The sequence below is a fragment of the Tinamus guttatus genome, unplaced genomic scaffold, assembly GCF_059628265.1.
Source record: "Tinamus guttatus ecotype Peru unplaced genomic scaffold, ASM5962826v1 Tinamus_guttatus_pri_ptg000497l, whole genome shotgun sequence".
NCBI lineage: Eukaryota > Metazoa > Chordata > Aves > Tinamiformes > Tinamidae > Tinamus > Tinamus guttatus.
This window is the reverse complement of record NW_028289031.1, coordinates 2762786-2777364: the sequence shown is the minus strand read 5'-3', so window position 1 is coordinate 2777364 and position 14579 is coordinate 2762786. Positions and strand designations below refer to the sequence as shown.

Genomic DNA, 14579 nt, shown 5'->3' with positions numbered 1-14579 from the left:
AACTCTGGTAAGTTGATGCTGTGCTGAGATTTATTGGTCTGCCTCGGTAGCTTGTGAGCTTCTTTGCGGGAACTGCATTACTGAGGGTCTGTTCTAGGCACCAGAGATTTGAGGTCATATAGTTAGCTGTCCCTCATCTTTTGTGCAAGTCCTGGGGTATAATGCAATTACCCTCATTCACTAAAATCTTTCATTAGGCACTATTTATGTTATGGTGAGGCATGATACATTTTCCAAGCTTCAAGTAGCAAAAAAAAGGGTAGAATATTCATATTTTGTGTAAATTAAGTGCCATTGTAAATTATTAATGCTGTTTTCCTTCCACAGCTATTTGGACATAGGAGAAACAAAGAAAAAACCTGCAGAGGTCAATAATGAGGTAAGATGTTTGAAATGTTTAAGGAATAAGCTTGCTGTCAATATTAGTGGCATCTCTGCATTTATGCCTGAAATTCTTGGGTTTTGTGTTTATTATGTTCAGAAATATTAACATTGTTTAGTAGTCTGAAAATAATATTTCAATAATTATTACTCTGATTGTTCTGACATTGATGAACTGGTTGTCTTCATCTCAGCTTTCTAAATCACCACGTCCAGGGATAAACTTTCCATAAAGAGAATCTCGTGTTGTTGCCATTGGAGATATTCATAAACCCTTTTTCATTCAGGAAAAAAAAAAAGTGATGGAAATGAAAAACATGATTTTAAGTGGAGAACTTTGTGAATTTTAGGCAGTGAAATTTTCTTCAAAACTGTATTTTTTCTAGAGCAAAGATATTTTTGTTTGAATAACTCATTTGTGTGCAAGCATGCAGATACTTTTTTTTCCTGTGAAAACTGAGATTGATTGAGAATGTGTATGAGTCCTGGTCTATAAACCTCCAAATTTATGTTTCAGAAAACCTAATGTGTGTATTTGTGTGGGACATAAGACATTATTTTTACAATTTTATTCTGTATAGAAATAGATATGATTATTGACAAAGATTTACGTTACAGCTTCTACCTGACAAAAAGTATCCTCTCCCAGTTTTTTTCCTTTCCCTCTGGTCTATACTCTCATGCCATTCTCCCAGCAAGTTAACAGTTTGTGTAATAGTGTCTTAGGATGTAGGCATTAAAAGACTCTCAAAATTGAACAGGCTTAATGAATAACATAATGACCTTTGCTGTGATGCCTTGCTGCCTCTTATTGAGAGGCTATAAGATGTGACTCAAGAATTAACGGCTAAAATTGGTCGTAACTTTGTAATATGTGCTTTTTTAATGAGCACCATCAACAGGAAGATCAAATTCAACAGGAATTCTGAGATTTGATTTGCTATTGCAAGCACAAACTGAGCTTATTGTAAAATTGATTTTTTGATTACTGACTAGAACATTGTAGGAGATAGTTTTGTGTAGCCATTCATGTCTGTTGTTTTGAGGCTGTTTTTTCACAAAGGAAAGAAAATAATTTTTTTAAAAAAGTAATTAAACTCTGATAAGGCAGCAGTATTATACTCAATTGCTGAGGTGTATATAAAATGGAGAAACATACTTACACATATGCACTAAGTTTTCACATTTTACCTTTTATTCATAAATCCAATTTTTGCCCTCCAGGATTTCCTAATTCTAGTTCTGAGTGTATTCTCATCCAAATTTATAAATCTTGCTTATTCTAGTTACTATGAGCTTGCAAAGTGAACAAAGATTTGAATAATTCATCTCGGTTTGAATTGTGATCCACGTAAGAGATTATAATTATTTCTGAGATAAGAAGTTTGCATACATGCACCTACCTGAACTTACCACTCATAAAGCAGAATTCTGAACAACAACAACAAAATTGGTCTTTATGATTTTTCTGAACACTTGGATATGCAGGTTGCATCAAATTTTGTGCTAAAGCAATGTCTTAGTTAAAAGGAAAGTGTTTCTTGCATATCCAGGAAGAGGAAAAGGGAACATGGAAAAATTGTTTCTGATTGTCTCTGAAAATACAATGGATTGCAGCCACTGTACTGTGCAATTTCCATTAACAAAGTTGTGTAGTGGGACTAATTCCATATAAGCTTTGCTGAAAAGACGGTTGTCTTCCTGGTAGGCTCCTTACCAAATATCCTGCTGATAATAATTACAAGGACTTGCTGCTTAAAGGACACTTTTAAGGCTGATGATTTTGCTGCAGATCCTTAGAGGTTCTCAAGGTAGGAGAAATGCAATAGAGGAATTGAGGAAGCAGTGCTGGTTGTTCTCTTTACTTACAGCTGCATATTGGGCAAGAGGAGCTTCCCGGAGCCCTCCCTCATGAGCTCTGCTGCTTTGTTTCGCTCAAACATCTTTTGAACAAGACAGAACTGGCCAGGGCCCCCTGGCTGGCCGAGGACGCGGGGCATTTCCCTGGTTTCTGCCACGCCACAGCCGAGCGGAGCCTCGGACAGTAGTGACCGCTCTTAAGGGAGCTCCTGGGGCTCCTGCCCGCTGCTCCTTCTCTGAACAGACCCCGAGAAGGAGCAACCACAGCACAAATGGCCTCGTGCCCCAGTATTCCCTAGCGCTAGCCATGCGCTCGGAGCTCAGCAGGGGCTCTTCCTTGCCCGGGGAAGGATTTGCTCCTGAAGCTGTTAGCTCTGGCTTGCCCTAGGCCAAGCTTTGGACACATGTGGATCCTGTGTTGGTGGTGGCAACGGTAATTTTGATGTTCTGTGCTCTGCAATGCTGTTTATATTCTGCCTGGAGAGGTTGTGGAGTCTCCTTCTCTGGAGATCTTCCAAACCCACCCAGATGCCACCTTGTGCCACGTGCTCTAGGTATCCCTGCTGGAGCAGGGGTTTTGGACTAGATGATCTCTGGAGGTCCCTTCCAACCTCAACCATTCTGTGATTCTGTGATTTATCAAGGATCTGATGGCTTGAAACAGAAAGCGCAGTCACAGTATTTGAAAAATCCATAGCCAAGGTTTAAGGTCGTCATACTTAGGCACAAGGCAATGAATTTTGGGTTTACGAGAACACTTGCTTCGGCATTTCCAACTGCTGAGGGTTTCTCAATGTTAAGTTTCTCACCAGGATCACAATTGCAAATATCTATTTCTCAGTCTGATTAATGAAGAGAGAGGCAAAAGGAAGAAAAACGCATGCAGTAGCTGTCTGCAGATACACTGTGTATCTGTATGCAGTGGTGGGTTTTCCTTTGTATTAAACTGCCAAATGTTTGACATCTGCTTTTGAGAGTACTTTAATGTTGTTCTTTGAAGGCAGTATCTCAATTACTTTAAATCTCTATATAACCAGAAGTCTTGTGTCAAACTAAAACAGGAAAGAATTCCTGTTGAAGACATGGTGTAAATATAGTGACCTACATTCAGAAAGAAGAGTAGATGAAAAAATATAGAGCACGAGTTTTTTTACTAAACTCCTCTCACTTTTCTCATAGAGTGACAAAATGAAGTAAGTGATCATCAGATATTTTTTTTTTCTCTTCTATACAAAAGTCTGTATCTGCGAGTCTTATTTTGCAAGGAACGGGTTCCTGAGCAGAGAGCAAGAAATTTAAGGAATAATTTTTTATTTCATGGATTCCGAGACCTAGCCTAAAGCTCTTCTTTAATGTGCACCCCTGTGAGGCGACAAGGTTTAACGTTTGGGAAGAGAGTGTCTCCCTGACAAACGGTGTGTTCATTTTCTCTTATACCCTGCTTCAAACTGATCTGGGGCTTTGCAAATCCCGCGTGGCTGTGGGTCCCCAGGATGCTCCTGCCTTGCCTGACACCACTGGTGCTGCGGGCACCCACCGCTAGTGCGGCTGCGCGTGCTCTGCAAATACTGAGAGGAGCCTGGGGGAAGCCCTGAGCAAGAGGCTTGCTATTTAGGTATGCAGGTACACATTTATTTGGTGTGGAGGGGGAAATGCAGATGTTGTGGTGCCTGTAAAAAGGGTCAGTAGTGGAATAGTTTGGGAAGATACCTTACTTCTGTCTAAATAGATTTACAGATGAAAAACTCTACCACTCAAATACCATTGCAATGTCAGCAGCTGATTTTATGCTTCTCTGTCTCCAGCAAAAGATGGGTCTGGGAAGGGAAGCACTACCTGTTCCCCAAGAGCAGGGCCAGCGTGCCAAGGCAAGGGCAGCGCCCCATTTAAGTGGGGTAACGTAAGAAAGCTTCCACTTCTGCTTCTCTCCAGTGTATCAACTGTGCACAACGGCTTTTTATTTTCTTTAAAATAAGGAGAGTTGTAAAAATAGTTGAAATATGACAATAATAACAATGCTGTTATGATCTTACAAAGTAATTACAGTCTTGACCTGTGAGGCCTGACCATCAATCTGACTTGAGTCTAAAAACAAAAAACATACTAGAAAAGTCTTTAGTCACTGTGCAACTTGTGTCATAAATTATGAGGGTCTTGACCTAAATCATCTCACATAGTATTTCTAGTACTGTGAATAGTTTACTTCAATAGACTTTCTGGATTTTAAAGTCTAGTAATTTACTGCTGTAAGGCCTCTAAGTGACTAAAAAAAATGGGGCAAATGTTCAGCTAATGGAAAACAGCTTTTAATGCACTTCACTGGAACTCACTGATGTGCCCCAGCTACAGACTTGAACTAATAGTCCATTTTTTAAAGTTTGCTTTGCAATATACTGCCCAAAAGCCCATTATCTTCTGGGTGAAGTTTTCCTGTTCTGTCTATGGAACAGATCAGCATAGATGGATGAACAAGGGAGGACCGCAATGGCATCTTACTACCACATAGTTTCTGATGGAAAGTATAGCTGGTTATATCAGTATGGTTTCTGATAGAAGCAAAGCACGTGACAGTGATACTCAACATTTTCTAAATGTGTCCAAGAAGCCGGAGTTTCAGCAGCGTCTCTTAGCTTGATGTCTGTGATTCATTATTGTCAGTGCTCATTGACTTTGGCAGACTTTGACCCATTCCTAGGGCAGGGAAGTAGGTGGGATGCCGCTTAATTTGCCAAAATGCCAACGGTGATTGTGGTCCTTTAGCAGTCAGTGGATTTCAAGGACGGTTTGATGCCTTGCTACCTCCTTGATCTCCTCAGAATGTCATACCTGTGCATTTGTGTGCGAAGTGTGTGGGAGGGCAGCTGATGGGCAGAGCGGAGAGGGAGAAAGAAAAGAAAAACAGCCATGAGCACCAGCAGGGAGGAGAGGCAGCCTGACGGTGCAAGCAAATTTTATCTAGTCCAAGCTTTTTACTGACACAGCAGTGTTCATCCCTTTCCCTTCGGTTTTGCTGCTTATCCCACAGCAGACAAGAACCAGCTTGTTTCCTGTGCCATGGCATGGTGCTGGCTGCTCTGCATGGAAGACTGAGGCAAGATGCTTAGCAAAAGGATGGTTCTTCAGGCCCAATTTTGTGGCCTCTGCCCCAAGCTAATTTCCCAGACATGTCACATCCCTTCTCAGTGTAGACGTTTTGGGGGAAGAACGAGGGTGGGGAGTAAGTCCAGATTTTTGTCTGCTATCTATTTTCAACCAGAGGTAGTAGTAAGGATAAAAGAAGACCCTTGTCCCAGAAGCATGGGAGTTGTATGCCAGTCGCAGCAAGTGGCAACCAGACTGCAGGCTGTTTTAAGGCTTTTGGTAGACCCTCCACACTCTTACAACATGTCTCTCTCTCTCTTTTTTCCTTAACTGTTAAATATTTCATCCTGACTCAAGCTAAAGTTGGGTACAAAATCTGTCATACCTGTCCTTCACTTTGTTTGACAGCTAAGCTTCTTTTTTTGAAAAAGACAACATCCCCTTTATAGCAAAGGTGATCTGCAGGTACGACGTGTTTTAAATGATGCGCTTAAGTAATCTAACAAATCTCTTGAGGAAGTATAGGCCAACATAGTTACCATTTGTTTATTATAAGCTTATTTGTTTGTAAAAGGTCCATGGCTTTGCAAGTACTGTGTGTGAACTATGAACATTTGTATTTCTGTAGGCACTCTGTAATCCAGTCCCTGGAAACTCAGAAAGGTTTCAGCATCATTTATGACAATTATTTCTTCTGTCTGCATCCCTTAAGTGCATCGTGGTTGCAAGGCAGTGGGATCTCTGTTCATCTGTGGACCGTGATTGTATTGATTTGTAAAAACTGATTTTGAACTTTATAAAGTTGCCTCCGTTTCTCAAATGATTGCAATATATGTTGGGTATATTGGATATACATTGTCCTTAGCATGCTTGCGTGTTTTTTCCAAACACATTTTTATGAAAAATCCCATATTCTTAATCATTGTGTGCATTTCAAATTTAGTATTTACCTTGTCTGACAAATAACATACCTGTCTAACCATGAGAGTTGCTGTTTTTTAGTGAGTGAACTGTTCAGTCACTTAAACTTTTTCTGTCTGTTAGAAATTGTTCGCTCATATTTTCTCTATAGAAGACATAATTTTATGATGCCAAGGAAGTACCTGAAAGTATCTTAGCAATGATCCCAGCATGTGCAAATTAAAGAGATTTGGTTCCAAGAGATCTAATTGTCACAGAAGCAAGATTTTCCTAAAAATCAGAAACACATAAACCCATTTTGTGCTACTCCAAAATTTCTTTACACTACAATACTCTACTCTAGCATAATGGTACATCTGGAAATCAAATATATATAAAGCCCCACTTTTTATTCCTGTGCCTGTATACAAAACAACACGCTTTTGTTACTCCATGTCTGACCAACTTGATTTCTTTTATGGTTTGTGTCAGGGACTGAATAAGGAATTCTTAATTTTCCGATGCTGAATTCTAGTGTGGCTGTAGTATATACAATACAATTATCAACTTAGCTTAAAAAAAAAAGAAAGCGATATACATCCTTAATCTCCTGAGCAGCATTTTAAACAGGTACATTTTGTATGGCACTGTTTGGTATTTAGTATCTTGGTAACATAATTAGCACAACAAGACACAGAAAACAGTTACTGTTCCCAAGTGTTCATAATTTAATACCAGGAGGATTTAGAGAAGAGTTGACCAGCCATCCAGTTAAAACATAAGTTCGGTCTTTTTTTCTTCAGTGAATTCATAGAATTACAGTTTGTACAATTGTGTATATCTGAATTGTATAATTCTGGCTGTTTTGGTTAAGTGCTTGCTTGCTTACAGATGGATTTAGTGGATTTTGGAGCAACAGAAAGACTTGTAGGTCATGGAGATTCCTTGTTCTATTTTGAGCTCGATATGAAACTTGGAAGTCAGTTTCTTCCCCATACTTAACATGGCTGCCTGGTTTTGTAGGGTAGCTGCTCTTTTTTGTATGTGAAAAAGGTGGGAGAACAGGGTGAGATAGCAGTACTGCAGTCAGGCATGTTGGTCTCATTGCCGCATGTTAGATCTACTTACTGGAAACATTAGCAATTTTACCTTTGATTAAAAATTATGTTTTTTTTTTTTATTTTTTTCTGTAATTGCTCTTTGTTCTTCAGCTGTCACTACTTACAGGTTTGAGATTTTCTGATCAACCCCAAAGACTTCTTTTCAGTTTGCGTGAAATGTAGGGGGTTTGGGGAGCGCGCACGTATCATGAGAGATAAAAATGGTTAGAACTGGCCATGCTATGTGAGTGACAGAGCACCGGGATCCATTTTGCTTGAATAAACTCTGCATTATGGATCCCATTATTGTGTGTGTTGCGACTGTTGTAGGCTGTAGCACTTTGCCACTTGGAGAAGAAATATGAGATGCTTAGGAGATTCGGAAGCACTATGGGTATGATATATTTTGGAGCGTTGCACAAGCTAATTCCTGGGCAGGGCAGGCCATGCCATTGTGGTATTTCTTCTAAGAGGTGCCAGTGAAGCTGTTGTGATTTATCTGAGCTGAAGATCTGGCCCCTCACCCAGTGCCAAGAAATAAGAGAGATATTGAGTGAAACATTTTTCTTTCCAGAAGTTAGCTAGCTAGGGCGAGACTTCTCCCCTAAATGCACAGGGAATATAATTCACTTAAACTGACTCAAAAGGAGGGAGACTTACTCTGCATGTAAACAGAGTGACCCCAGCTATTGCTTTTGGAAGAGAGTGGCTTGAAACACTTGGCAGTTTTGTAGGAGCCTTTCTGTCTGCAGGACTCGTTGAATCCATATGGACCAGGTCATTGTGGCGCTTTGTGGCTCCTCTGTGCATCTTGTGGGCTGGCAAGTTTTGTACCTGCCAGTGCATGGTGACCTGTCTCTGGAAGCTTGGGGGATCCGGTCACTCAAGAGCAGTTAACGGCATAGCTCAGGAGTTGATGGCTGCCCTGTGCTCTGCAGAGTACCACTGAGCAGAGCAGTAGGAGGAATGCAGCTTATCCAGCGTTATCAATTCCTGTGCGGGGTGGCTGGAATGGTTTTGTACCAACTGAGCACTGTTGTGGAGCTCACTCTGAGCCTTACGTCCAAGGCTACAAAAATGCCTCTTTATAGATGGTCTCATTTCCATGAGGTAGGTGAAGGAAAATGTTTCCTGAGCTGTTACAGGCTTGTAACTAACTTTTATCTTTGTAATTTCCTTATGATCATTGAACCTTGAACATTCCTTTCTTTCACATCACAGGATGGTCATGGTGTACGTAAATGGGGTTCTGGTTCTTTTGACCCCAGGTCTGCCCTAGGGGAATGCAAATATTTGTTCTCAATTTTCCTGGGCACATTGATTAACAAACAGGCCATTGTAACAAACTGGCCAAGCCATGGCTCAATGCATGAGCTGATAAGTTTGGTATGTGAGATTGTGCTGAAATATTTAGAACTTCAAAAGGTTAGCTATAAAGTGACGTGAGGAACGAGCGAGATGTTAGTGGTGCTCAAGATTGTGTTAATACAGTAGTGAGAAAGGCCAGTTCTTAAATCAGTGTAAATCAAATCAGCATTATATGCTCAGAGCAGTTGGTTCAGGGAGGTTAGGTTTTTGGGTGTCGTTTTGCTGCCATCCAGAATGACTTTACAAAACCCTGTAAATCATGCAGCTGCTTAATTTGACCCTTTTCATGGGAGGAGGTAATACGTTTCTGCTAAGAAAAGGAAATAGGAATATCTTTTCTTAGCTATGGATATCTAGCTGTGTCTTTGTGACAGCCATGGAAGCCGGACTCATGTATTTAACAAGAATTATTTAAAGAAAAGACAAGCCAAGAATGGCAGTTTTCTATTTGTAACTATCCTCAAATGCCAAAAAATGACCCAGTTTCTAGAAGCTAAGTATGCAGTGTGATGCATTCAGAAGACAAATTGTTTCCTAAAGGGTGTACGTTTCTGATACAGGAGGTTTCATTCTGTGCCATGTTTCACACCTCTTGCCAGCCCTGAGCACCCAACAGGAGGCTGAGTGACGTGCTAGGTCTGTCCTGCTCTCTGTGTTTGTATGGAAAGTGCGAAATGTCTAATGTAGCATTCATAGAACCAAAAATTTAAAATATACTGATCAACAAACAGCTATTTGTCAGTCCAAAGAAATTTGCACCGTTTTTGTGTTTTATGACTCTGGCATGAAGACCAGAAGGAATCTTTGGGCTATAGCCAACTTGGTTGCAGTGAGCACGGTTCTGGTCCTGCAGGAGATACGGCTTTCCCCTGGTTCCATCTGCGGGATTACCTTCTTCACCTTTTTCCATGAACACATTTATGAAGTAAGAAGTGAAAGCCATTCTTTGTTATCTGTGTATTACAAATGGTATGGGATATTTGTTTAGCGTTGCTGAAAGTCCTTTTGTGAACAGCCCTACTCACCAATTTCTCCTAGGTACGGCTGCGCGTTTTAGTGTCTTCCCAGGGTAGCATCTATCTGGGCTGGAAGCATTGCATGAACAAGTGATCTGCATCTTTCTTGCAATTGCTAAACCCATCCCTAATGTTTGAAAACAGAAAATAGAAAATTGAGGACAGAACTTTGTTTTACTTAATCTTCAGTCTTTCCAAGGGCCAGCTGATCTTACACATAATAGATAGTTTTGTATGAAAATCAAATTAGTGTGTGTATTTTATACATATGTAGGTGTATGCATATATATATATATAAATAAATATATGTTTATATACGTATAAATGCATACACACAGTATTTTTACAGATATATGCACTTTTGTGTGTATGTGTATATACCTATGCACTAATTTACATTGGTTTTCATACAAAAACTATACATGTGGATATATATGTCTATATATGCATATGTGTGTGTGTATATATGTAAATAGTGTATCTGAGATGTGACTTAAATGCTGACATGTTGCTTTTTCTTTTTTGTCAACAGTCAGCAGTGGAAGATGTAAGTACCTAATGTAGATCATGTTGTGTGCTATATGTGTTTGCTGTGTGTTGGCTTAATTTTGTGAATATGTAGTGTATTTTAGAGCATAAGAGAAAACTTTGTGCAAAAATGTTCTTATAAAGCCGCTGATGACGATCTGCCTGCTGGCTGTTTTCACATGGGTGTTGGAATGGAGGGCACTCAACTGCGTTAACACTAAGCAGCAGAAATTCAGCTCCAGGGAATTAGAACCAAACCCAAAAGCTTGGCTCCAAGAGACAGACTGCTAAAAGTATCCTGAAATTCAGGTGTTTACAGAGGTCTTCAGCAGTGCAGACTGTGATCTCGGCTCCCAGAGCGTGCCCTGTGCTGAGTTTGTCTTAATTTTAATTAATTTTAGCTTCTTTGGTTTTCCCAGACCTGGGTTATGTCACAGGTGGGGACTCTCTTGAATCAAGAAAGAACCTGAGTACTGTTGGTCTAAGGGGCAATGTGTGAGAAACACCAATGTCTGTATAGACTAGGAAGGTGAAAATCATTGTGGTGCAAGTGTCAGTGATGCCAGGGTGCATCTCCCAACATGCTTTGGCTGCCATTGCCTTTCAAATTCCCATTTGATTAATGGCCTCCAGCTTGCTTGAAGTTGCCTTTTGAGTTTCAGTTGGTGCCGTGATCTCCCCTGCTTCTCTGAATGCATTGCCTGACTGCTCTATGCTGTCCAGTGACACCTCAGGTGAGTATCTCATCCCAAATGGTGAAATTCTGGCAACGCTTGCCAGGAGGATATGGAATCTGCCCTTAAGTGGGTATTTTGAAACATACTGAAAAGTTACAACATTTCAAGATAAAATCATAATGGGGGCCAGACCCCTGGTTAATGTAAATCTGCTTACGATTGCTGACGTAAATAGGAAAATATTGATTTACATCAGCTGAGAGTCCGGCGGGTGAAATTAAAAGAAAATAAAGGATTTAGGCTCTAGCGATGCCGATCCCTTAATGTAAGCACAGACTTTCACCCAAGACGGCATCTTTGTTAATGTGTAACTCAGTAGTGCCCCGGGGTCGGGCCATTGCAGACACTGAGCCCTGCTGCTGCCTCCCGCCAGCACAATCTGAGCACACTGTGTGGCCTTTAATTAAATCCTGCGCTAGGCCTTCCACTGGTGAGGCTTGGCATGGTTCCCTGTGCTTCAAAGGAATACATTGGTTTGTGTTGGTTGAGCAGCTAGTCTTTTCTTAGTGCATACTTCTGTGCACTTAATTTATGCTTTAGAAAATAAGCTTTTTTCATAGCTGTAAATACTATAACATTGGTCAGGCAAAAGTTGTTCTAAACAATATGAGAAATTAACTTTAAGACTATGCCAGGAAAAAAGAATGAACAGAGGAGTTGGGGTTAATGGTAGGAATGATGTATAGGGCTTTCTTTCTTTCTTTCTTTTTTGATTATATAGAAACTCCCACACTATTTTTAATACTAATCATGGCAGGCTAACGCATTTTGTGCTGTTGTGCTTGGAGAACTTGATACCTGCTGCTGCAGCCAAAACCTACGGCGAGCCTCCCTAAGGGCTCTCTTGGGAGCACTGTGGGACGTGACATTGCAGTGGTGTGCGTGGTTGCCAGCTATGAAATAAAAGGTGTTGTGCACAGCTCATTTGCAGCACCCCTATATGTTTTAGCAGGATTTCCCTCTCTCTCTTTTCTCTCTCTCTATTTTCTTTACATATTTATATTCTACTTTCCTGCCTCCCATACGCAGAGTCAGTGTCCCTGTGCCCTGGGTGAATGTCATGAGTTTGTCTGTCTGAAGCAGATCAGGTGTAAAAGGTGCCTTCAAAAGACCAGCAGCCCCAAGGAAATTAGTAATCCCTCCTCTTCCAGACAAACAAGGGCAGCCTAAACACGTGCCTAGGACCCAGTGGGAGCTCAGAAGAAAGATGCAGCTCATTTACCCCTGCTCTTCCCCTAGGGAATGACAAAAAACTGCTGGCTCTGTACCAGTCTTGCCATCTCCATCTAATCCATCTAATCTATCCATCTAATTTAGTTTGGGCTATTCTGTTTCTCGCTCCCAGGAACTGAGGCCTCCTCTGTGCACCGTGTTAGATACCTGCGCGGTGTCTTAAGCAAGTCAATATCGTCACAGTCCTCTTGGCATTTCTGCAGGATGATTTTTTTGTGCCATTGCGTTAGCAAGTATCACACTAACATACCCTTTGTACCTTTAAGTGTAGGAGGCGAGTCTGAGGTGATTTCAGTAGGCTTAGCAAAACAGTAGGGGTTTATATTATGTTCTGTTTTAGGTCATGTTAAAATAGAAAACCATGAAGGCTCTGCCTGCATTTGCCCTGGCCTGCGGTCCCTCGCAGCTTGCTTATTTGAGATCAGGGCTGTCCTGTTTTCCAGGTAGGCCAGGGAAAGCTGCTGGAAACACTAATGACTCTTTGAAAGAGTAACCCACACGACAGGCTTGCAGGCTGATGCCACCATGTCTGTTATTGGCAGGAATCTGAAGCTTTGAATAATCAGCGAGCCCTTGGTGTCTGTCAGGCTTTTCGTGTCCTCATGGGGCCCGTGACTGGGCTGCGTGCAATAACACGGTGGCCTTCTGGGTGCCTGCATCAAAATTAATGGTTTCATTAGCTCACAGGAACAACTCAATAATTGGGCACACCTAGGACTATCCTAAAGGGCTTCTTTAGACTTAGTGAACACTTTGTAGCTGGCTTTGATGAAGTGTGGGTCATTGAAACCCCAGTGATGCAGACTGGATCAGAGAACTTGGCTTGGTGGCTTGTTTAGAGTTCATGAGAGCTTGGGCTTAGGTATCAGCTGCAGAAGTGAGCCTCAGGGTTGGAGAAGGCATTGACTTTCCTAAAAGTTTTGCAAGGATTTACTCATGGGGGAAACAGTGCTATGGGTGAACATCAAGCCCCAAAATACTTGCAGTAGATTTACCCACAGATTTTCTACCTTCTGATGTCTTAAGTAACTACTTCTTAAACACTTGGGGCTTTCTCAGCAAATTTTAGCATGCCCTGTGCTCAGCCTGCATCTCATCATCTAAATTGCATTAGGAGTTAAATGTATTTAGCTGTGTATTTTTGAAACTGTTAAGACTTTATAGCACCTTAGTCACCGCAACCCCAGTCTAATTTAGGTCTTAGACATTGCTATCACACACATAACCATTAGTTGTGAAATAATAATAATAATAGCCTATCTTTAAACATGTTCACATGGCTTTAGCTACTTGGTTGTCCTCACCTGGCCAGGAGCTGCATACTTTTGTAAAGTCTTGTGTATCGTGATAGGCTTGTGCCCATACTGGTAAGATTTTGAGATTCACTCACAGTGATGCGACAGAGAGCTTGGGTTTGTGTGGAGGAAATAGAGTAGATAGCTAAAAGAAGTGCTAGAAAAGCCCGAAGTGGCCAGGGTCTATGAAAGAATATCTCTGCTGTCTTGAAAGAAGTGTTCAGTGTCTTTGTCATGGGTTTCCTTTGCTACTGCTTCTGGGCACATTTACATTGTTATGTCGTATGTGTCCTTGCTGCATGAGGGATCCTCATGAGAGTGTTGGTTGGCAGAAGAAGAATTTTCCATACGTGTCTTGCATGGCAGAGGGGAAATAAGGTCTTGCTGACAGCAAGCAGCAAAGCACATTTCGCATAACCCTGTCCCCTCCTGAGAGGCAGCCTGGCAGAACAGTTGGGTGGGATCTGGGTGACACGTTCCTGGTCCTTCACCTTGGCTTCTGAGTGATTACGTCAAGTTGCAGCGTTGGCTTCCCCGGCATTAGCATGGGGATAGTTCATAGAATCATAGAATCATAGAATGCTTAGGGTTGGAAGGGACCTCTAGAGATGATCTAGTCCAAGCCCCCTGCACACGCAGGATCACCTAGAGCATGTGGCACAGGACTGCGTCCAAGCGGGTTTTGAAGATCTCCAGAGAAGGAGACTCCACAACCTCTCTGGGCAGCCTGTTCCAGTGCTCTGTCACCCTCACTGTCAAGAAATTTTTCCTTAAGTTCCTGTGGAACTTTTGGTGCTTCAGTTTCCGGCCATTTCCTCTAGTCCTATCAGTGGCCACCACTGAAAAGAGACCAGCACCATCCTCTGGACTCCCTCCCTTGAGGTACTTATAGACACTGATTAGATCCCCTCTCAGCCTTCTCTTCTCCAGGCTGAACAGGCCCAGCTCCCTCAGCCTCTCCTCATAGGGCAGATGTTCCAGGCCCCTGATCATCCTTGTGGCCCTGCGCTGGACTCTCTCCAGCAGCTCCACATCCCTCTTGTACTGTGGAGCCCAGAACTGGACACAATACTCCAGATG

At 41.7% G+C, this 14579-nt stretch overlaps 1 protein-coding gene across 1 annotated transcript in view; it reads left to right on the top strand.

Moving 5' to 3' along the window:
• Nucleotides 1-14579, top strand: part of DCDC2 (doublecortin domain containing 2) — a 57662-nt gene that overhangs the window by 3768 nt on the left and 39315 nt on the right. Inside the window, exon 2 of the mRNA XM_010211286.2 lies at nt 328-379. Within this exon, the coding sequence (XP_010209588.2) occupies nt 328-379 (52 nt within the window). The remainder of the gene's footprint in view (nt 1-327; nt 380-14579) is intronic.